General features: G+C 32.7%; 1 protein-coding gene across 2 annotated transcripts in view; it reads right to left on the bottom strand.

The window, feature by feature from the left end:
- COL11A1 (collagen type XI alpha 1 chain) overlaps positions 1-25,680 on the bottom strand; it is a 243,381-nt gene that overhangs the window by 144,162 nt on the left and 73,539 nt on the right. The window contains exons 5-8 of one of the 2 annotated variants that reach the window (XM_024230767.3): positions 9,137-9,265; positions 4,224-4,340; positions 3,529-3,621; positions 744-998 (exon numbers count right to left, since the gene is read on the bottom strand). In XM_024230767.3, the coding sequence (XP_024086535.2) occupies positions 744-998; positions 3,529-3,621; positions 4,224-4,340; positions 9,137-9,265 (594 nt within the window). Of the gene's footprint in view, positions 1-743; positions 999-3,528; positions 3,622-3,807; positions 3,961-4,223; positions 4,341-9,136; positions 9,266-25,680 lie in introns of both variants that reach the window. The other variant, XM_054530629.2, reaches the window with a different exon arrangement.

Genomic DNA, 25,680 nt, shown 5'->3' with positions numbered 1-25,680 from the left:
CCCGCCACCACGCCTAGCTATTTTTTTTTTGTATTTTTAGTAGAGATGGGTTTTCACCGTGTTGCCCAAGTTGGTTTAGAACTCCTGAGCTCAGGTAATCCGCCCGCCTCTGCCTCCCAAAGTGCTAGGATTACAGGCGTGAACCAATGCACCTGGCTGGCCATTTGTTTTTAAAAAGATAATTTAGTAAACTAAACACATTTAAAACAACCTATTAAAATATATTTTTAAATATGAAGACCTGCTGAAGGCTTAAATAGGGCAAAAATTAAAAGAGAGGCATAAGAAGCATTAATACTGAATCTTAAAATGAGATTGAACGATTGCCTCATATAAACATGTTTTATAAAGACATCTATAGATGTCAGTTATTATTCCCAGGCATTAAGAAATGTCATCAAATTAAATTTAATAAATAGTCTAAAAATCAGAAAAAAAAATCAGACTTGCTACTTGGAATAAAAACAACTATGTTTTAATCTTATCAATGACAAAATTTCTGATGCAATTCTATTCAAGATTTTACTTTCAAATAATGACTCCAAAAGTATGGCCAAATATACAACTGCTGAAGATTCCCATGTGAAAGAATCTAACAAGTTGTCCTAGTGGTAACAGGCATTCATAATTTACATAAAAATTCAACCTGCATTTTAAACCTGAAAAGACATTAAGATGGACATGGACATAAAAATATCCCATAAATAAGACACACAATGACACAGTGCGTAGTATCAACTTACGCTTGTTTCCGTAATATCAGTTTCTGCTGGTACACCTGCACCAAACTCTTCATTAGGGGGGCTTGTTGGTTTATCTTCATATTCTTTATATTCATAAAAATCATATTCGCCTAAATCTCCATCTACCAGAAGATCAGAGTCCCTGCCGTCTATTTCTTTGTTTTCATATAGTGTATCCTCAGAATTTTTCCTCTGGGAATCATAATCCTCTCCCGTTAGATATTCTTCAGTAAATATTTCTTCAACTGGATTTGGCTATTAATTTAAATTGCAAGGAATTGAGGAACATGAAGTTTATTGTTAGTAAGGCAAGGTAAGCATTTAAATTACAATTTGATGGCGTGTGATGGGATGCGATTTTGTTACTACTCAAGCAACTCTAAACACCTGGAAAGTAGTCTTTCAGTATCATTGAAAGAAATATATTTGTACATTGCTATGTACAAAGAGATATTGCTTTCAAAGCACTTTCTCCAATAAACTGCAAATATTCACATGGAATTAACATGTGTATTTGCTTGTTCCATTGGAAAAACATGTTAGTCAATTTCATTTACTTCACAGTTTAAGATTTGAACAATAAAAAAGGTATGGAGTTAAAGCTTTGCTTAATTTTTTTTCTTTCTTTTTTTTCTTTTTTTTTTTTCTTTTTTTGAGATAGAGTTTTGCTCTTGTTGTGCAAGGGCACAATCTTGGTTCACGGCAACCTCCACCTCCTGGGTTCAAGCGATTCTCCTGCCTCAGCCTCCCGAGTAGCTAGGATTACAGGCATGCGCCACCATGCCCGGGTAATTTTGTATGTTTGGTAGAGACAGGTTTTCTCCATGTTGATCAGGCTGGTCTCAAACTCCCGACCTGAGGTGATCCACCCGCCTTGGTCTCCCAAAGTGTTGGGATTACAGGCTTGAGCCCCCACACCCTGGCAGCTTTGCCTAATTTTTAAATCTTATAGAACATCATTATGAAATACATTTGCTAAAAGGATAAGCCATATAAGTTTGAGTCTCATCCCATATATAAAATAATAATATACCAATATCAGTGTAAATAGAGATGTATCATTACAATGATTATGCAGAGTAACTCATATGTAGGGAAGTAGTATTACACCAAAGAGTTCTTTAAAGTAAATAAAATAAATGATAGCTATCAACATTTAAGATAATGAAATATAAAATATCACTGTACAATTCTCAAGAAGAGTAAGGAATAAATATTAATTAATACTTAAAAGTAAGAATTATGTCAATAATACTTCCTCAGAGACATAGATAAAAACTGATACCATTTTTTCTCATAATTCCTTACTAGTAGAATAAACCTGAATTTGACTTATCATGTGAATATTTGGTTTTATTATGATCATGATGAGGCTCAAATTAAATAACTTATCTTGTCACTTTTTATTTTTTGAGATGGGGTCTCAATCTGTCACCCAGGCTGGAGTCGAGTGGTACAATCATATGTCACTGCAGCCTGGGACTCCTGGGCTTACATGATCCTCCTGCCTCAGCCTCCTGTGTAGCTGGGACTACAGGCATGCAGCAGCATGCCCAGCTAATTCATTGATTAATTTATTTGTAAAGACAGGATCTTATTGTATTGCCTAGGCTTATATTGCCAATTTGTAAGTTTCATTTTTAAGTAACTTATTTTCTATTCCATGATAAATCTAGATGATAGAGTAATATTAGATAATAGTATTACACAATCTTGTGAATGAAAATATGTAGATAAATGATGAGTAATTTTTCACTAAAATTAAATGTCCAATAACCATAATTTTTTTGGATTCTTAGACAAGAAGTATTTGCTATCTACAGAGACTGCATAATATCTATGGTGAGAATATTGCTATAATCATAGCTCTGAACTAAAATGCTGGATGAATTTGGTTAGGTAAATGAACATCTTGAATCAAAATACTCATTTTTTTGAAAATTATTAATTTCATCTAAAAGAAAGTTAAAGTCCATTCTCACCCTAAACATTTATTATTCTCAATTTTGTGTTTTCACATAAATCTATTTGCCTAATTGAGAGACATTTTACATAAATTTTCTTATAACTAAATTACATTTCTTATATTCATTTTCTGATAAAATTATACCAAAATGTATACCAGATATTTAACAAAGTTAAACTGAATTGTATGTTGTATTCTTCATGATCAGAATGCACGTGAAATATGAATTTCAGGAAGATTAATTTTTACCTACATGTACTTAAATATTTTCATAGAAAATAATGGAAAGATTAAGATATATTAGTTTAATAAGAATTAATATTACATTCCTAACAAGTTTGAAAATGTAAATAGTTATTTAAGTCCACTAAGACTACATTTTCTGAAAATGCTTGCTGTCATAAAATGCATGATTATTCATCAGAGGGAGTAAAATTCTAATTGTATCCTTTGATGATACAATTTTCACTTTAGAGGATTCTTCTCACAGAAGAAACATGTTGTGAATACCCTTAGTCACAACATGTTGAAAAGCTTGCTCAATTCCAGGAGCAATTAAGAAAATAATAGCAGCCAATTCAGTTTGATCAATTTAGCATCTGCATGAAGCAAAGAGTCATGAAAACCTGAATTGGCATTGATTTCAGATGAACTGCTTTTAGTAATAGTGAACCACTGCTATTGTTTCTCTTACTTTAGTAAAAGAATAAAAACATCAGATGTTTGAGAAATTATAGATTCTTCCAGAGTGAAGTATATCAAAATAAATTACATATTTAAAAAGTGAGACTGTGATGTAATACTGTCTATACGTATTACCTCATTTGTCCCAGAAACACGCCTAGGAGCTTCTGTCTGGTAACTTTCCATTGTTCCATAGTTGTATTCTTGAAAATCATCAACGATATTTGCCTAATGGTAAATTCAGAAGAGAATTAGTAAACATATAAGGTAATCCCAAATGTATGGAAATCATGATTTAATTGGGTTATAGTATTAGCCAAGTGAGTATTTATCTAGTTGGGTTAAGACTATGACTCATGATCAGAGATCTTCCAGCTTATCTAGGATAGATCTTGATTGCTTTTTCTTTGCTACCTTTACCCCTAGTTTGGCTTTTGCTGATGCTTGATAACTTTTCTTCTTCTTGGATGAAAATTTTTCAGATTTGGGGGGTGTAAACTTTTTGGATTTTTTCTTTGAGTTAGTAGCCACTGTCCTCGTCTTCTTTATGAAATTGGATTTCTTTTTCTGTAAAATGTGGTGAAAGATGGAATGGAAAACATAAATAAATGAGGAGGGAAATATAGAGCACAGATGAAAGGAAGGCTAAGCAAAAGTGAAATGGACATCATTCTTCAAAACGGCTACTGTCAAATAAAAATCACAGTTATTGGTTCAGAGAAATAAGATGAATGAAAGGTTTATGGTAAGTTTGAGGAACAGTCAACATAAGGAACCACAGGATGACGAACAGCAGGACACCACATACACAGGCACTGCTTTGTTTTTACCTCCGTCTGTGCTATTGTCTCCTCAGTTACAGTGGGTCCCTCTGTTACACTTTCAGCCTCTTTATATTCTGCTTCCCCATACTCATAGTCATATTCGATTATATCCTCTGGTGCATACTACATTGCAAAGGAAAAAATATCAGGCAATTGTGTTAGTGGCAAAATACTACTCACAAAGTGAGAACCATCTTAACTTTTACATAGTGTAAATGTTAAGAGACAAGATATTAATGTTATTGATGAGTTATTTTTGTATTACATAGAAGTATTATACTGTCTTATACAGAGTATAATAACATAGGAGTGACAAAGCACATTTCCTATGAGCAGAATAGTGGTTAGTATCACGAGAAAACAAAAAATTTGGAATAATAATTCAAACTCTTAATTATGGAATGTTAATTGAAACACAGTAATTATGTACTTGGACATAGATGTCAAATATTCATTAATTTTGATTTGTAAAAATGGCTATGCAATGTTTCTCTGTAAGAGCTCTACAGTAATTTCAATGGGAATTTTAAATTAAGCTACATGTCTAAAAATAAAAATGTGGAGAGTAGTCTTCCTAAGTATGAAAGGATTTTCACATCTATTGAGAGATGGGAAAGAGGGGAGGAGGGAAAGGGAATACAAAGAATATGAAATAAGTATATACTGTATTTGAAATATTGTAACCAATGGGCAAATGAAATCTAAAATGTATTAAGAAATTCCTAATTTCCTTTAGACTTTCCTAAGATCAAAAAGAGCACAAAATTCTTGTGAGACATTAAAAGATTCAAAATTAAATGTGCTTATAATTAATACATAATTTTAATATTTAAAATTACTGCCTTTTTCTCTATTGAAAAAAGGCATAACACTTAGATATCTTAAAATGCTTATAATAAATTCACACTGGAAATAGTATTTTATACTAATTTCTTCTGTATTAAAAGATTTTAATTAAGGAGAGATATGTTTCTTAATAGAGGGAGTTAAAAGACAATTGTACATATTAAATAATGAGCAAAATAATGTGCTCAAATCCAAAGCTCAATATCTTTATAAAAATTTTAATTTTCAATCAAGAATATAGATACTATTAAACATAAGTTAAATTCAATTTTTAATCAAAATAACTAAATACACTAAGTCATATGTAACATAAAAAGCAGTAAACTCAACAAGTTAAAACTCTAAAATATATATATATATATATATATGCATGCTGGGGCAATTTTTATATATATATATATATATATATATGCATGCTGGGGCGATTTATATGTAATTGCCTAGGGCAAACATATATGATAATACATATAATATGCATACTTAATATATATTTTCCAGGGGCAATCTACACATAATTCCTTAAGTAGTGTATTTGACACAATTCCAATTATGTATCAACTGGATCTCTCTTTGCATTTTAACCATTCCCTTTTAATCTTCCAGCAAAAGAACTGTTGACCACAAATGTTTTAGAAAATTGTGATCACAGTGCCTTCTAATAATAAGCTCTAGTAGCTTAAGAGGAGTTATGAATTACAAAAACAATAAGTAAATGCATAAAGGGCCAATTTTAAACCTGGACAACTTAAATGCATTTTAATTGAAATGCATATAAGGATTTAATTGAAATGCATATAAGGATATATATAGACCTGTACCAAAGTAGTCAATTTTATATCATGTTTTTCTCTTATAGGACAAATTATCTTCTAACTTTCATAATTCTATCCTTTATTTAAACTCTCCAAATGTTGACTAACCAGACTGGTTATGAAATAATGGAGGAAATAACATGTTAACTACCCTAGGCACTAAAGCACATCTTTCTGTTTTTTGTTTGTTTGTTTTTTGTTTTGTTTTGTTTTGTTTTTGAGATGGAGTCTCGCTCTGTCGCTCAGGCTGGAGTGCAAGTGGCATGATCTCGGCTCACTGCAACCTCCGCCTCCTGGGTTCAAGGGATTCTCTTGCCTCAGCCTCCCGAGTAGCTAGGATTACAGGCTCCTGACACCATGTCCGGCTAATTTTTTAAACATTTTTAGTAGAGAGAGGGTTTCACCAAGTTGGCCAGGCTGCTCTTGAACTCCTGACCTCAGGTGATCCGCTCGCCTCGGCCTCCCAAATTGTTGGGATTACAGGCGTGAGCCACTGCGCCCAGCCAGCACATCTTTCTTTTAGAGCTTATTCACTCCTGGTTCTCCTTTATCTGCACAGCTTCCTCCGTGTGGTGGTCATGAATATACTCAGGACATTGCTTAGTATATATATATTGCTACGTAAAGCCTCATAACATATTTTTGGAGATAATTCTCTCCCTCATTATGGAATTCTAAGGATGGCTTGAGACAAGTAGAGAAAAAAGAACTAGTTATAATCAATCAGACAAATATATACAAAAAGACATGCAGTAATGGAATAATTTCAACTTTGTCGGTATTCTAACAGAAATTAGAGTAGGTTAGGAGAAAGGATCTTCCAGAAATGTCATAATGTCTGTTCTTACTTAATTTGTAAGAAAACTGGTGACATCAGTAAAAACCTGTGCATCTAATGAATGTATGATACATATTAAGTGAAAAGATAATACATTTTGAAAAGCTAATTGTTTTGTAAATTCCTTTCTAAAAGATTGTCACTTCATTTTCTGTTTTCATCCTTTTTTAAGAAAGAATATCAAAAGGAATCACATAGATTTAACATCTAATTTTTTATAAGATAGGAAGATAATTTCACTTAATAAGAAAATCCCAACTCCATCATAATTTTAATATTAGCTTGTCACCTATTTAAATGGCACTGTGTAGGTTCAAATAAAATTAAAATGTGATGATATTATGATTAAATTATAATCTGTCTACATTATAAATCTCTTTGTCCATGGTGATGGTTGTAAAGTTATGTCAAGCATATAACAATATGAATCTTAAGAATAGATTAGGATATGTTACTTACAGGATACCAAGTAGACAAAATTATAAGCTGGAAAAAGCATATCGGTTGATTTATAAAATAAATTGACATATTTATTAATCCAAATTAGAATAATAAACATGCAATGCCAGAATTTTATTAGTGAACAATTAAGTAATATAAAGTACATGTATGGCTGATGCTCCATATTGCACTTTATGTTCGTTATTCGTTGGCAACCAACATTGCATTATTAATTTATATACGTAGAACTTCTGAAGATGAATTATTAATATGCGTTTTTATCATATAATGACATATTAATACATATAGTTTAAAATTAATATAAGCACTACTTACTAATTCAATTAAGTAGTTTTTGATGCTGGTATAGATGTTTATCTTATTATTGAAGGATCAACATAATTTAGTGTTAGAGAAAAAAGGGAAAGCTAATTCTTTCTTAAAGAAAAAACTTTTTCATTATGACTTACTCAATCTAAAGAAAGGTAAAATTGCTATATATTATTGCATTACCCAACCAGATTGTCATGCAGTTTCTACTGTAACAATGTGCTGTTTTTCTCATGAAATGCTTGTAGTAAAACCAAGTTTGACATCTCAACAGAATGTTAAATATACATGTCAACAACTAAAATAGTAAATGGCAAGTTCATTTTTAAATGAACTTAAGAAGATGGATACAAATTACCTTGATAAAATAACAGCTTACCTGACATAATAGCATTACAACATGGGAACAAAACACCTCAAAGTGATATATTAAGAATGCAAACCTCCCTTCTTCCAAAAATCAGAGCCATATCTGTTGCTAACAAGAATAATATGCCTTATCTTTCTTTATAAAGGAGCAAAACAGATCTCATCAACCTTGAAAATGTACAGTAAATGCTGTAAATTTTAATATTAAGTCAGCACATAAGCTCTTAGATATAAAAACACTAAACCTGATAATTATTTTATCTATCACTTCAGAATTCACAGAAAACATATTTGGTGAATCATGAGAGAATAAAAAGAATGAAGTATATGAGAATTGTGAAACAGGTAAATAGAATATCCCAGTAATTTATCTTTACACTCTCATATTTGCCTTCCTGTTGGGTTCTTAAAATTTTACCCTGCTTTTTAAACAAAAACTAACATTAAGTCATGGAAAATATCAGTGCAACAGAATTCGTTATTAAAACTTAAAAAGTAAAGTAGTGTCAAAAACATATTTCTAGCATTGAAAGTGAAAAATCCAACCTGAATTCACATGCAGAATTAACAATAAGATAAAAGATTTTGACCCATTATAAACAGTAAAACTCAAATGGTGGCACCTCATAGTACATTTAAAAGGGGAGAAAAATACTACCTGCTTCATTTTTCGAACAGTTTTGATATTTTCAAATTTCTACTTCCTTTTTAAAACTCTAAGTCTTAAGGAAAAAAATCCAAAAATATAGTTTTGCTCCCAACGGAGGCTTAAATTCCTTTCATTTCACATGCTTTTAAATTTTCCTATGAGAAAAATTTTTTTAAAAACCCTCTAATTATTCAACACAGCCTGAAAACTTGAAGATAGTTCTAATGTCAGTTTCTCATTTGTATGCATTGCCAAAGGCCTAGGGAGATGGCATGTACACCAGAAAATATGTTACCCTATCTTGAGGCTGTTAATTATTTAAATGCTAATGGTCAAAATATCGCTATTAGATATTATCTTCTTCTCACCCCTTCCAAAATGGAATATGTGCCTATACACAGTATACAAGTGAAGCACCACTATTGCTAATAAATTTATGTAATAAAATGCTTCAACAGCAAGAAAACAAGTACCAAATATATTCAAGTCACTTTTTCCTGGAAATATTACAACACAATTAAAATACAAAGCATAGTTTAATTGAAATGGAATAAATAAGTGTAAGTTCAAAAACTGCACTGCTATGTCCATATCACTGAAATACGAAGACCTTCTCTGGTCTTGTGCTCCTCACCTCATCTATCTGAGGTTCCTGAGCTTGAGCAGCCTTGGGTGCCGAAGAGTCACAGTCTGGACTATAATGCTCACAGTAGTCATATGCTGCCTTGGGGTCACCTGTGATCAAAAACTGCTGGATGTCCCCCTGGAAAAGAAAAAAAAAAAACAGACACAGATTCAGTTAGCATATTAAAGTACACATATACCAGAGCGAGATGTGGTTTATTTTTAAATATATGAAGAAGAAAAATGACCTACTTATATTTCAATGTTAAGAAGAGTCTTATAGGATTGAACGAAACACCTATTTTACAAATCAGCTGTAAATATTAGGCTGTTATTCTATGTTATCTTCTGGCTCAGGAAATCTATACTACATTCATTCATTTTTTAAAACTCAATTTTACTCCATTGGTAGTTTATACTGAATGGTAAAGAACAAATAAAATGTGAGCAAAAGGCCAATTTTAAAAGTCAACACATTTTAAAAACTGTGCATATATAAAGACAGTAACATAATTGTAATACTAAATAAGTAAAAACCTCAATAAGCTTAAAAGGAATTATTGTTAGGAAATTTATATGAAATTTTTAGAGTAAATATATAGATCCAACTATTATGTTCTTTTAGAAAAATTAGTATCAAAAGAAATCCCTACCTACAAAGATGAATGAGAAATTAAGACAGCAGAAAAATCCAAATTAAAAATAAAAAAAGCATGAGTTTGATGCATTTATATTAAGAAAAAAAAGGAGTTCCTAACGATACATTAAACATCACCTAACAATAAATTTGTATGATTTCAATAAAATCAAAACATTAGTAATATTTAATAATATAATTATCTAAAGAGTTTTAATTTCTTTTTTTTTTCACCTTATTGCTTTATGGTTTTTATTTTCTTTGTATCACTCAATACACACACACACACACACACACATATACACACATTATATATATATAGCCTCTTGCCCTAATGGTATGGGCTCCATAAGGGTAGGGTCGTTATTTTATTTATTGCTGTTATCTCCATGCAAAACATGGTATCTGGCACAAGGTAGGTGCTCAGTATTTGTTGAAAAACAAAAACAAACAAACAAACAAAAAACAATGGTCTTATAGCTTAAGGCTCAGCACCTTCCATGGGCAACTTTTTAAAAAATCTTTAGACAGCTCATCAATTTATTTCAAACATTCTGAAAAGTATTACCCATCCATCAATTCTTCTTTTACAAAAAAAGGATGCTTACACATATGATTTGTGCAAATTACTTTTTTCACTTAATATATTGGGACCATTTTTCCATATGATATTTTTACATTATCTTTTTTTTTTTTTTTTTTCTCTCTACAAGCCACTGTGACCTCTTGATAAGGCCAGTGAATTTTTATTTCCTAAGAGTTTTAATTTCAAGAGCTTTTGGAAACTGTGAAAACCAGAGAAAAATCCAAATATTCTGCTCTTGATGTAATGTGACTATTTCCACCTGGGCCTTATTTCATCATGAAACTAATTTAATAGAAATCTGTGTGTCATGACCATATTAACTCAGAATTACACTCAGGCCTAGAGTACTATCTGGGCTGATAGCCATTTAACTTGAGCATTCAAGTCCCTGTAAGTTTGAGCACATAAATCTGATTCATAAAACTTCCAACTCCATATTTAATAACTTAAAAGTCATTCTAGCTTTCTCTGTATCTTATCAACAGGAATTATTTATAACGATAAAAATATGGAAATTAAATTACAAAAATCTTTAAAAATTAAAGAATGTGGAAATAATTCATTCTACATTTATACCACAATATTCATTTTTTTATTAACAAATACTTATTGAGAAAGTATTATACACAAAATATTGAACCTGTGGGTGTAGAAACACATATTTGATATAATCTTTGCTCTTTAGAGAGTGCGAACTAGTGGTTAAGAATATTTAAACTATAGCATAAGGTGGAATAAAATGAATAACTTGAAAAGATATAACCAAATAGTGTGAGAAGTGCCAAGAAAGGAATAAGTTAATTAGTTATTTAATTAGAATTGAGTATAAGTTATTTAATCAGAATTAAGATATTTAATCCTAGCAGGCAATTTCTTATATTAAATACTGTGGTTACTACCTGTGGTGTGGTTGGCACTTATTTTTATTTGTATCATTCTTCTGTCTAAAACTGTGTTCATTCTCACCCTTAGAATTAGGATTTATTGTTAAGGTTCAAAAATTTATATTTCTATGCTTACATTTCTCTTTTTAAAAATAACATTAATGAGCTGTTCATACTATTCACATATAAAATCAATTATAATGGATTTAATTAATTCACATATAAAATCCATTCTTTTAAAATTTACAATACAGTGGGCTTAGTATAGTCACAGTGTTGTCCAACCATCACTACTAATTGCAGAAAAATTTCATGACACCTAAAAGTTACCCTGCAACCAGTGGCAGTCACTCTCTATCCTTCCCTTTTCCAAGCTCGTGGTAAAAATTGGGCATTTCACATAAATTCAACCATACAACATGTGGCCTTTTTCAATTGACTTCTTTCATTTATCATAATGTCTTCAAGATTGATCCACATTGTACCATGTATTAGTACTTCATTCCTCTTTTCAAGTAATATTCCCTTTTATGGACATGCTGCAGTTTATCTATTTATCAGTTTCTGGAAATTTGAATTGTTTTCATTTATTATTTTGCTATTTGTTTTCTATATTTTCTGCCTTTGTATTAACATTACATTATTCTTCCATTACTGCCTTTTTTTGAGTTGAATAGGTATTTACTATTTTAAAATTTTACTTCTCTTATGTTTTTACTATAGCCTCATAAGTTTTTTTAATGGTTACTCTTAGAATTATAATTACTTTATTACAACCTTTTTCAAATTAATACTAACTTCATATCAAGCTTACAGAAAAATGTGATCTTATGTAGCTCTAATCCCTCCTCCTGCCTTGTAGCTATTATTGTTGTATAAATTACATCTTTATATACTATGAGCCTATCAACACAGTTTTATAATTATTGTTTTATGCAATTTTGTTTTTAATCTAAAAAGAGAAGTATTATAAACAAGAACAATCTTTTATATTTACCTCTCCCAGATAACTGTACCAGTGTTATTTGAATTATTGTCCAGTAATCTTCCATTTCAATCTGAGAGACTCTTTATATTTCTTGAAAGGGAACTTTATTAGTGAATATTCTTTTAAATATGGGAATGTCTTATTTTTTCTTTATTTTAAGAGATGGTGTCTTATTATGTTGCTCAAGGCTGGTATTGAAATCCTGGACTCCAGCTATCTTCCGACTTCAGCCTCCTATTTAGCTGGGCCTATAAGAGCATGCCACTGCACCTGGCTGTTTCCTTTGCCTTTGAAAGTCAGTTTTGCTGGCTATAAAATTTTTAGATGAAGTCTTTCCCCTTTCCGCCCAGAACTAACATATGAATATGTTACTTTACTACTTCATGCCCTCCACAGTATATGATAGGGAATCAGCTATTAATCTAAATGAGAATCCCTTATATGCTATCAGTCACTTCACTCTTGAAGTTTTGTAGATTTTCTCACGGTCTTTGCTTTTTGATGTTTGATTATGATGTATCTGGATGTAGATTTTACAAGTTTATCAGATTAAGTTGTTGAGAGTCTTGACTGTGTAGATTAAGGTGTTTCATCAACTTTGAGAAGTGTTCAGTCATTACTTTGTTAAATATATTTTCTGCCCTTACTCTTTCTGGGACTCCTACTATGCCTATTTTGGAATGTTCGGTGGTGTCACACACTGAGGCTCTGTCAACTTTTGTAATGTGGTTTTTCTTCCCCTTATTCTCATTGTAGATAATATCAACTGATTTATTTTCAAGTACACTAATTCTTTATTTTGTCAGCTCAAATTCTTTGTTGAACTTCTCTAGTCAATTTTTCTTTTTTTTTTTTTTGTTTGTTTTTTTCTTTTATTATTATTATTATTATTATTATACTTTAGGTTTTATGGTACATGTGTGCAATGTGCAGGTAAGTTACATATGTATACATGTGCCATGCTGGTGTGCTGCACCCACCAACTTGTCATCTAGCATTAGGTATATCTCCCAATGCTATCCCTCCCACCTCCCCCCACCCCACAACAGTGCCCGAAGTGTGATGTTCCCCTTCCTGTGTCCATGTGTTCTCATTGTTCAGTTCCCACCTATGAGTGAGAATATGCGGTGTTTGGTTTTTTGTTCTTGTGATAGTTTACTGAGAATGATGATTTCCAGTTTCATCCATGTCCCTACAAAGGACGTGAACTCATCATTTTTTATGGCTGCATAGTATTCCATGGTGTATATGTGCCACATTTTCTTAATCCAGTCTATCATTGTTGGACATTTGGGTTGGTTCCAAGTCTTTGCTATTGTGAATAATGCGGCAATAAACATACGTGTGCATGTGTCTTTATAGCAGCATTATTTATAGTCCTTTGGGTATATACCCAGTAATGGGATGGCTGGGTCGAATGGAATTTCTAGTTCTAGATCCCTGAGGAATCGCCACACTGACTTCCACAAGGATTGAACTAGTTTACAGTCCCACCAACAGTGTAAAAGTGTTCCTATTTCTCCACATCCTCTCCAGCACCTGTTGTTTCCTGACTTTTTAATGATTGCCATTCTAACTGGTGTGAGATGGTATCTCATTGTGGTTTTGATTTGCATTTCTCTGATGGCCAGTGATGGTGAGCATTTTTTCATGTGTTTTTTGGCTGCATAAATGTCTTCTTTTGAGAAGTGTCTGTTCATGTCCTTCGCCCACTTTTTGATGGGGTTGTTTGTTTTTTTCTTGTAAATTTGTTGGAGTTCATTGTAGATTCTGGATATTAGCCCTTTGTCAGATGAGTAGGTTGCGAAAATGTTCTCCCATTTTGTAGGTTGCCTGTTCACTCTGATGGTAGTTTCCTTTGCTGTGCAGAAGCTCTTTAGTTTAATTAGATCCCATTTGTCAATTTTGGCTTTTGTTGCCATTGCTTTTGGTGTTTTAGACATGAAGTCCTTGCCCATGCCTATGTCCTGAATGGTAATGCCTAGGTTTTCTTCTAGGGTTTTTATGGTTTTAGGTCTAACATTTAAGTCTTTACTCCATCTTGAATTGATTTTTGTATAAGGTGTAAGGAAGGGATCCAGTTTCAGCTTTCTACATATGGCTAGCCAGTTTTCCCAGCACCATTTATTAAATAGGGAATCCTTTCCCCATTTCTTGTTTTTGTCAGGTTTGTCAAAGATCAGATAGTTGTAGATATGTGGCATTATTTCTGACAGTTCTGTTCTGTTCCATTGATCTATATCTCTGTTTTGGTACCAGTACCATGCTGTTTTGGTTACTGTAGCCTTGTAGTATAGTTTGAAGTCAGGTAGTGTGATGCCTCCAGCTTTGTTCTTTTGGCTTAGGATTGACTTGGCGATGCGGGCTCTTTTTTGGTTCCATATGAACTTTAAAGTAGTTTTTTCCAATTCTGTGAAGAAAGTCATTGGTAGCTTGATGGGGATGGCATTCAATCTGTAAATTACCTTGGGAAGGATGGCCATTTTCATGATATTGATTCTTCCTACCCATGAGCATGGAATGTTCTTCCATTTGTTTGTATCCTCTTTTATTTCCTTGAGCAGTGGTTTGTAGTTCTCCTTGAAGAGGTCTTTCACATCCCTTGTAAGTTGGATTCCTAGGTATTTTATTCTCTTTGAAGCAATTGTGAATGGGAGTTCACTCATGATTTGGCTCTCTGTTTGTCTGTTATTGATGTATAAGAATGCTTGTGATTTTTGTACATTGATTTTGTATCCTGAGACTTTGCTGAAGTTGCTTATCAGCTTATGGAGATTTTGGGCTGAGACAATGGGGTTTTCTAGATATACTATCATGTCATCTGCAAACAAGGACAATTTGACTTCCTCTTTTCCTAATTGAATACCCTTGATTTCCTTCTCCTGCCTAATTGCCCTGGCCAGAACTTCCAACACTATGTTGAATAGAAGTGGCGAGAGAGGGCATCCCTGTCTTGTGCCAGTTTTCAAAGGGAATGCTTCCAGTTTTTGCCCATTCAGTACGATATTGGCTGTGGGTTTGTCATAAATAGCTCTTATTATTTTGAGATACGTCCCATCAATTCCTAATTTATTGAGAGTTTTTAGCATGAAGCGTTGTTGAATTTTGTCAAAGGCCTTTTCTGCATCTATTGAGATGATCATGTGGTTTTTGTCTTTGGTTCTGTTTATATGCTGGATTACATTTATTGATTTGCGTATATTGAACCAGCCTTGCATCCCAGGGATGAAGCCCACTTGATCATGGTGGATAAGCTTTTTGATGTGCTGCTGGATTCTGTTTGCCAGTATCTTATTGAGGATTTTTGCATCAATGTTCATCAAGGATATTGGTCTAAAATTCTCTTTTTTTGTTGTGTCTCTGCCAGGCTTTGGTATCAGGATGATGCTGGCCTCATAAAATGAGTTAGGGAGGATTCCCTCTTTTTCTATTGATTGGAATAGTTTCAGAAGGAATGGTACCAGCTCCTCCTTGTACCTCTGGTAGAATTCGGCTGTGAACCCATCTGGTCCTGGACTTTTTTTAGTTGGTAAGCTATTGATTATTGCCACAATTTCAGCTCCTGTTATTGGTCTATTCAGAAATTCAACTTCTTCCTGGTTTAGTCTTGGGAGGGTGTATGTGTTGAGGAATTTATCCATTTCTTCTAGATTTTCTAGTTTATTTGCATAGAGGTGTTTGTAATATTCTCTGATGGTAGTTTGTATTTCTGTGGGATCGGTGGTGATATCCCCTTTATCATTTTTTATTGCATCTATTTGATTCTTCTCTCTTTTTTTCTTTATTAATCTTGCTAGTGGTCTATCAATTTTGTTGATCCTTTCAAAAAACCAGCTCCTGGATTCATTGATTTTTTGAAGGGTTTTTTGTGTCTCCATTTCCTTCAGTTCTGCTCTGATTTTAGTTATTTCTTGCCTTCTGCTAGCTTTTGAATGTGTTTGCTCTTGCTTTTCTAGTTCTTTTAATTGTGATGTTAGGGTGTCAATTTTGGATCTTTCCTGCTTTCTCTTGTGGGCATTTAGTGCTATAAATTTCCTTCTACACACTGCTTTGAATGCATCCCAGAGATTCTGGTATGTTGTGTCTTGGTTCTCGTTGGTTTCAAAGAACATCTTTATTTCTGCCTTCATTTCGTTATGTACCCAGTAGTCATTCAGGAGCAGGTTGTTCAGTTTCCACGTAGTTGAGCGGTTTTGAGTGAGATTCTTAATCCTGAGTTCTAGCTTGATTGCACTGTGATCTGAGAGACAATTTGTTACAATTTCTGTTCTTTTACATTTATTGAGGAGAGCTTTACTTCCAAGTATATGGTCAATTTTGGAATAGGTGTGGTGTGGTGCTGAAAAAAATGTATATTCTGTTGATTTGGGGTGGAGAGTTCTGTAGATGTCTATTAGGTCCACTTGGTGCAGAGCTGAGTTCAATTCCTGGGTATCCTTGTTGACTTTCTGTCTCGTTGATCTGTCTAATGTTGACAGTGGGGTGTTAAAGTCTCCCATTATTAATGTGTGGGAGTCTAAGTCTCTTTGTAGGTCACTCAGGACTTGCTTTATGAATCTGGGTGCTCCTGTATTGGGTGCATATATATTTAGTATAGTTAGCTCTTCTTGTTGAATTAATCCCTTTACCATTATGTAAAGGCCTTCTTTGTCTCTTTTGATCTTTGTTGGTTTAAAGCCAGCCAGGTACTCCAACAGACCTGCAGCTGAGGGTTCTGTCTGTTAGAAGGAAAACTAACAGAAAGGACATCCACACCAAAAACCCATCTGTACATCACCATCATCAAAGACCAAAAGTAGATAAAACCACAAAGATGGGGAAAAAACAGAGCAGAAAAACTGGAAACTCTAAAAACCAGAGTACCTCTCCTCCTCCAAAGGAACGCAGTTCCTCACCAGCAACGGAACAAAGCTGGACGGAGAATGACTTTGACGAGCTGAGAGAAGAAGGCTTCAGACGATCAAATTACTCCGAGCTACGGGAGGATATTCAAACCAAAGGCAAAGAAGTTGAAAACTTTGAAAAAAATTTAGAAGAATGTATAACTAGAATAACCAATACAGAGAAGTGCTTAAAGGAGCTGATGGAGCTGAAAACCAAGGCTCGAGAACTACGTGAAGAATGCAGAAGCCTCAGGAGCCGATGCGATCAAATGGAAGAAAGGGTATCAGCCCTGGAAGATCAAATGAATGAAATGAAGCGAGAAGGAAAGTTTAGAGAGAAAAGAATAAAAAGAAACGAGCAAAGCCTCCAAGAAATGTGGGACTATGTGAAAAGACCAAATCTACGTCTGATTGGTGTACCTGAAAGTGACGGGGAGAATGGAAACAAGTTGGAAAACACTCTGCAGGATATTATCCAGGAGAACTTCCCCAATCTAGCAAGGCAGGCCAACATTCAGATTCAGGAAATACAGAGAACGCCACAAAGATACTCCTCGAGAAGAGCAACTCCAAGACACATAATTGTCAGATTCACCAAAGTTGAAATGAAGGAAAAAATGTTAAGGGCAGCCAGAGAGAAAGGTCGGGTTACCATCAAAGGGAAGCCCATCAGACTAACAGCGGATCTCTCGGCAGAAACCCTACAAGCCAGAAGAGAGTGGGGGCCAATATTCAACATTCTTAAAGAAAAGAATTTTCAACCCAGAATTTCATATCCTGCCAAACTAAGCTTCATAAGTGAAGGAGAAATAAAATACTTTACAGACAAGCAAATGCTGAGAGATTTTGTCACCACCAGGCCTGCCCTAAAAGAGCTCCTGAAGGAAGCGCTAAACATGGAAAGGCACAACCGGTACCAGCCACTGCAAAATCATACCGAAATGTAAAGACCATCGAGACTAGGAAGAGACTGCATCAACTAACGAGAAAAATAACCAGCTAACATCATAATGACAGGATCAGATTCACACATAACAATATTAACTTTAAATGTAAATGGACTAAATGCTCCAATTAAAAGACACAGACTGGCAAATTGGATAAAGACTCAAGACCCATCAGTGTGCTGTATTCAGGAAACCCATCTCACGTGCAGAGACACACATAGGCTCAAAATAAAAGGATGGAGGAAGATCTACCAAGCAAATGGAAAACAAAAAAAGGCAGGGGTTGCAATCCTAGTCAATTTTTCATTGTATGTTATACTTTTCAACTACAGTACTACTATTTAGTATTTTTAATAGTATATATCTTTATTGCTACTTTCTATTTGGTAAGACAACATTATCATACTTGCTGTTAGTTATTTAGTCATTTTTTAAAGTTTTTTTTAACATATACATAATTGTTCATTTAATGTCTTTGTTGGGGAAGTCCAATGTCTGTGCTTCTTCAAGGACAGATCCTCTTAACTGTTTTGCTTTGCTTTTTACTTTGTATGGCATATAATTTTCATCTTTTTCTTTTGCTGTCTCATGATGTTGAAAGTTGAACATATTAAATAACAACCCTGAAATCAGATACTATCCTCCCCTTCCACCAGGCCTACTGTTATTTTTCTTTATAGTTGTTGGTGCTTGTTCATTTAGTGATTTCCTTGAAGTAATTCTGTAAGTAAGTAGTCTTTGCTGCCTGTGGCCAACGAGGTCTCTGTTTGGTTAGGTTAATGAACAGTAAATGATTAGACTGAGATTTCCTTAAATCTTGGAATTGAATGGAACCAATTAGTATCCCAAGCGCCTTTCTGTGTGCCTTGGCAAACACTTTCAACACTCCTACAGTTTACAACACTGTCTTAGCTCTCACTTTTTGCTAGGTAGATCCTCAAAGTCAACCATATTTGAAATAGCAGGGCCTTCTCCTCAGGTCTTTCCTGGACAGGCACACAGGTATCCTAGATGATCAGATTAATGTTTGAGCCTTTCAAGTCTCCTTATGGGCATCTCATTTTAAATCTTCTTTTTAGTGTTTTAACCTGATCCCCTTTTGATCCATATTTTGACATTTAAATTCTTATTGCCAACTACCTGTTAATCTTCACCTAGAATGTCTCATTATCACCACAAAAATGAGCAACATTACATCACAAAAATGACTCAAAAACACACATCCACTAATAAAAATTGTGCTGACATAAATGAAATATTATGTTTATTCATCTTCATGATAAATTTTGTTGACTTCAGAAATATCTCCACTGATATCTTAGATTGTGCTATATTTATGCAAGTTTTTTACTCATTTTATTAAATCATTTTTAATTCATTCACTCCCTCAAATAGTGCTTTAAAAATACATGTAATATGCTAGTATGTCCTAGCAACACCCAAACAAGGAAACAGCTTCTTTAATTTACGATGAAGCATAACATAAAGCAAAAGTAGAGAATATTCATCTAGACAACCATATTTAAAATCATCATAAGTATTGTTAGTACTTCTAAACTTGAAAATATTTATTTTTACACATCATGAGACAAATATAAATAACTGATCAATAAAATTAGTTTCTGAGTTTTTTTGTAAATTATTTTTAAGTAGGAGCATCTCTAATATTGTCTAATGCCTACTAATTTTAAATAGACACATAGCAAATAAATACAAGTTCTTAAAATATACTGATAGTATTTCTCAAATTCCAACTGAACAATTCAGAACACTGAGTAACCATACCTGAATTGTTATAAATGAAAAATAACAAAGAGAAATTTGAATACAAAATTATTAATATTTAAAACAAATAAGGAGGCACTATTGAGTACATGACTATATGACTGAGTAATGGAATCACTGAGGGTTTTGATTAGAAACTCTGCTTCCTAAATTTTCTCCCAGCTTTGCCATTAACTACTTGGAATTGTGCATCACTTAATTTATCATTTGTAAAATGAATGCACTGAGAGATAATAGTTAAGTTCCTTTCCAGGGATAGAAATTCTAGAATTCCATACTTAATTATATGCAAATTATAATGAATCAAGTGAATCTATTGTTGAAAAACAAAAAAGTTGCTATCATATATATATATATGATACTTATGTATATAAATATATATTATATAATATAAATATATATCATATATGCATCATATATGTTTATAGTACTTTTAAATAATATATATTTTTAAATAATGCTGGTTTCTTAAGTAATTACTATTCTATTTACAGTCCTAACTTCACTAAATGGAATCCTGCCAACTTTTCCACTATAAATTCTTATTTCAGGTGTTTAATAGTCATAAAATATACTAGAAAGAAACTGGAAAAATTCAATAAAAAACTTACAGTACTATTTTTCCCAGAAGGCATTTTACAGTGTTTTATGTTAATCATATGACATGTTTTAAGACACTCTGTAAACAAGCGCATTGTTACAGATTGAATGAACTATAAATATTTATATTCAATAGTGCCATAAAAATTTTCACAGCTAAAAAAGGTAAAGTTATTGAGTAAAACTGGCATCTTTAGCATACAAGGCATCCTCCTCCTTCAATGGTCCACAAAACCAAGATTAAGGTGCAGTTGATGTAATTACTTTGTGATCTCCGGCTGTGTCAACTAGGTTTATACTATAGGTTTGCCTATAGACAGTATGGGTATAGAGTGAAAGCAAATAAAATGTAAGAAAATTAAATAGAAACTGTCCACACAGATAATGTTCTTGTGAATGTCACATGCATTGCAAAAGGAGCTCACTATTTTTTTATCAAAACCAAATTATATAAGTAATAGCATACTTTTAAAACCAAACAAATAATGCACATATGCTAACTTTTTTTGTTCATTTTTATATATATATATATATATATATAAAGTCTATATAAGGCATAGCTGTTTCAATTTTCTGTGCTATGAATCTAATTACATAATGATCTATGAAATACACAAGTAAAGATACATTTAGATTTTGTGTGTGTGTGTGTGTGTGTGTAAAGAATCACATTTATTGGAAAAGTATGGTAAATAATATTGGTCTAATGTCTTAAGGTCACATATCAATGTGTCAGTGTTAAGGATCTGAATTTCAGATTGAACTCCTTGTCTTATGTGAAGCCAACCAGTGATGATTGGTTTATGTTAGTTCTCAGCCTGAGCATCCACTGAATTGCACAACAAAGCAGCTGCCTCTAGAGAATGAGCAATGAAAAACCAGCCTGTGATACTGTCTTGTTCAATTCCATCTGATTGAATAATGTGACTTGTAGATGGATTATATGTTTGGAACTTAATAGGATCACAAAAAAGGCAGAAGAAATTTAGATACAACTAAAATAGTTAATGCAGATGTTGAATCAGCGCTCAATTATAACTGAAAAATGATCTTCTCTCTTAAATTTTAATCTAACAACTGGTAACTGCACAATTCCACAAGGCTTTCAATTCTACTCTGAATCTCGCAAGATCTAAACTTTTAATATTAACATTTAAAGTTTTTTATTCTAAGAGAGCAATTTTTTGTAAGATCTGGAAAATAACACCGTAACGATTGACTATATACCTTATTAAATTACAGAAATATCCAAGATTAGATATTTCATCTCCCTAAATGCTAGAGTAAATCACACAGCTATAATTTTGTTCCATAAAATCATCTAGATTCCAAATTTCCTGTAGTTCATTCTTGTCTCCATTAACTTGCAACATATAGGTATCTCAGTGAGAATGAACATTTTTATGAAACGGTTCTTGGAAAAATCTTGATGATTTGTTACAAGCAAATGGGAGTTAGCCTAACGAAGGGGATGGAGGTAAAATAGCATTAAACATAAAAAGCATCTTAAACAAAACTTTTGAGGGATGAAACTGTATGACAAATTCAGAGACGTAGGTCAGGTGTAGTGGCTCACACCAGTAATACTAGCACTTCGGGAGGCCGAGGTGGGTGGATCACCTGAGGTCAGGACTTCAAAGCCAGCCTGACCAACATGGTGAAACCCTTTCTCCACCAAAAAAATAGGCAAGTTAGCCAGGCATGGTGGCGCATGCCTGTAATCCTAGCTACTTGGGAGGCTGAGTCAGGAAAATCACGTGAACCCGGGAGGTGGAGGTTACAGTGAGCCAAGATCGCGCCACTGCCACTGCACTCAGCCTGTGCGACAGAGCCAGACTCTTTCTCCAGAAAGAGAGAGAGCGAGAGAGACAGAAGTATATATAATGCAGCACAGTTAGAGCGAAGGACTTATATGGTGATGATAAAGAGTGAGGGCAAAGAGTAGATATTTATTTTTAAGTTAGGAACCAATTTAAGAAAAGCCTTTCATGTGAACTGAAACTCGAAAGATGTCATTTGAGTGTCATTTGAGGACTCTGATCAATGAAATAGATTGATCAATGTTGTATTTTTAAAAAATCACTTTGACGGCAAAAGGGTGGATAATTTGGAAGCAGCCAGTTTGGAGTCAGATAAATCAATTAGGAGTTGATTTCAATAAAAGTGTTGAGAATTGAAGCCAAGTCAGCCATACTAGGAATGGAGTAGATGGAACAGACAGTACATATATTAGTAAAAAAGATATCTGTGAGATTTGGAAACTGACTGGGTGCTGATGATGGAGTGAGATGAGAATGATAAGGAAAGATGGGGCAAAGTGTTACAGAGGAATGTAGAGCAATTCTGTAGTTTCTCAAGTAAGCAATGGTAGGGTGGCAAAGCCATTTACTCAAATAGAACTACAGTAAAAGGAAAAAATTGGAGGGTCAATCTATTAAGTCTAAGAAGTAGAATAATAACTAACAGTCATTTCTGGAGTAAGTTCAGTTTATCATTTAAGAAAGTAACTTTTATTTATTTTTGAACTGTATGTCTCCTATACCTGCAGACTATCAGATTGCATCATTGAAACCAAACCAAGTTTCAAGAATCAGTAAGAATTGGCAGAAATTTTCCCTTTGATATGACAGTCCGTACTTCTTTGTGTAGCAATCTTATACCTATTTTTTTCATTGTTTATCAAGAACAGGATGAGCTTGCCCAGACTGAGTGCTAAGGGTTAAATTGTGTCCCCTCGAATTTGTATGTTGAAATCCTAATTTCCAATACCTTGCATTGTGACTGTATTTGGAGACAGGGTCTTTAAGAAGGGAATTAAGGTTAAACGAAGCCACTAGGATGGTCCTGATTCAATCTGCCTGGTCTCCTTTAAGAAAGGAGTAAGACACAAACACACACAGAGGAAAGACCATGTAAAGACACAGGGAGAAGACAACCAATTCCAAGCCGAGGCAAGAACCCTCGGACGGAAGAAAACGACTGTGTCAACACCTGGATCTTGGACTTGTAGCCTCCAGAACTTTGAAAAAATAAGTTTCTGTTATTTAAGCCACTGAGGCTGTGGCAATTTATTATGGCAGCCCTAGAAAACTAATATAGATCAGTTAATACTAGGGTTTTTTTTTTATTTGTCTCAAGTTCTGTCTTTATAACAGAGCAAAGGTCATTTCAATTGAAAAAAATACAAAATGGATATTTGTTTATTTATAACAAAAGTAATAACTGACTATATCCAGGGTCCTGTATTAAGTAGATGCTGTAGAAATATTGGCTGATTTAATCTGGCAAGTAGCTAGAACACAGGGTAATCAGAAGTTATACACCTGAGAGTATCATCATCACAGACACCCCTCAGCCCACTGGAGAAAATAGAAAATAAGAAATGTAAAAAAGCATCATTCCAACTACAAATAAAGAATTTAAAGAGGACAAATTTTTACGAAATATCGATAAAATAGTCTCATTTTTAAAATACATTTTATTGTGCTAGTAAAAGATTAAAACAATTTTATTTGTATCATTAATTCCATCTTAATAAAGTTATATTGTAATCCTACTTCATGTCAACAATAGAAAACAAAAAATGCTAGAAAAACATACCCCTAATATTTGAACTATGTGTGTATACATTTATATATGTTCCAATTATATATATTATATATAGACAGAGTTCAAATATATAGTTCAAAAAGTACATACTCTGAGATTAATCTCAAAATATATATTAAAGTATATGTTCTGATAATCTCAGATTATACACTTTTTTGTATTCTTTGTTTCATTTTATCAGTTTATGTTAATGTGAATCAAGATTAAACATGTTTAGTTCCTTGTTGATTTAAGGAAACTCTTATGTAAAAATTTAAATTACAATTATAAAAAATACTTAGAGATGATTCTCAGATTACAAAAGGATTCTTCATATCAATGTTTCTTTAAATAATTAATATTTAAAATGTTACCACAGTTTGATCCCCCTCCCAAAATAAATTCATCTGATACGTTTTAAAAACATTTGTTGTCCAAAATAATATGATTGAAATTAACATTTAAAATACTAAAGAGGATTTTAAAACAAAATGAAAATCATTTTGAGACCTCTTTTTAAAAAATCAACTTGAGAAAAATTATTCATATGTAAGGAAACAAGTATGTAATATTTTTATTTTTCTTTAACTTTTATAATACATTTTTCATAATATATTCAAAACATGTAATTTCAATTTGTATTTAACATAAAAGCTATTAATTATTATTCCTACCATGTTTTTGAAAGATTATATATATTTTACATTTAGGGCACATCTCAATTTGAATGCTAATTATTAATGATAAATTCTTAATCAATATTTATTTTTAATGTGCTTTTTAATTTTTATATTTTTATTTTGAAATGACACATAATGATTAACTTTTATTTTAACACTTAGACTCAAAAGACAAGTTCATATAATTAATATCATTGTAAAGGTCTAATATGGCCTTTGCATTAGGTAGTACTTTCACTGCCTGTTTCACAAAGTTAGCATTAGAATTTGACATTTACATTTTATTTCATAGTAATTAACTTGGCAGTAAATTTTAGACTTATTTTTAAAGTAATTGTTATTTTTGGAATATGAAAGAAATTATAGACTATTTTCACTATTTCATAAACAGTTAACAGTTGAACTGACACATTTATTCCTCCAACAAAATACCAGATATTTGGGTATCAGTTTTTTACATATCAATTTTTAGCATCATCCTTTATTTTTGGTGCCTGTTCTAAGTCCCTCAGAGAAAATACCTGTCAGAGAATAAAAATAAATAACTGGTAATTTCATTTCTATATATTTATTATTTTAATTTTATATAAAATGGCAGTATCCCAGAAATAACAGGTCTTTTAAAAATAGTCCCTTATTTTTGCTCTTTATAAAGTATGTAAAATCGGCTACTTTATAAAGTATGTAATTTGGAGAGGACTTTTAAAGTATGCATATATATAATATAATCAGCACACCTTTTTTTTTTAATTCTGAAAACAAAAATCATGTTTTAGTGTCAAATGTGAAAACCTGTTTCCTCTACAAAATATAGTCAGTTTGTGCCTTGAACATGCAATATCTGTTGAACAGTAAACGATGGATGGCTTGCTCAAAACTGAAAGCTAGAATTCCCTACTGATACGGGTATATTTTGGAAAAACTGTATTTTGGTTGAAGGCAAAAACAATCTGTTATACAACATTGTTGTATAACA

This window comes from Pongo abelii, chromosome 1 (genome assembly GCF_028885655.2).
Source record: "Pongo abelii isolate AG06213 chromosome 1, NHGRI_mPonAbe1-v2.0_pri, whole genome shotgun sequence".
NCBI classification, from domain to species: domain Eukaryota; kingdom Metazoa; phylum Chordata; class Mammalia; order Primates; family Hominidae; genus Pongo; species Pongo abelii.
The sequence above is the reverse complement of the archived record's forward strand: the minus strand, read 5'-3'. Positions and strand labels throughout refer to the sequence as shown.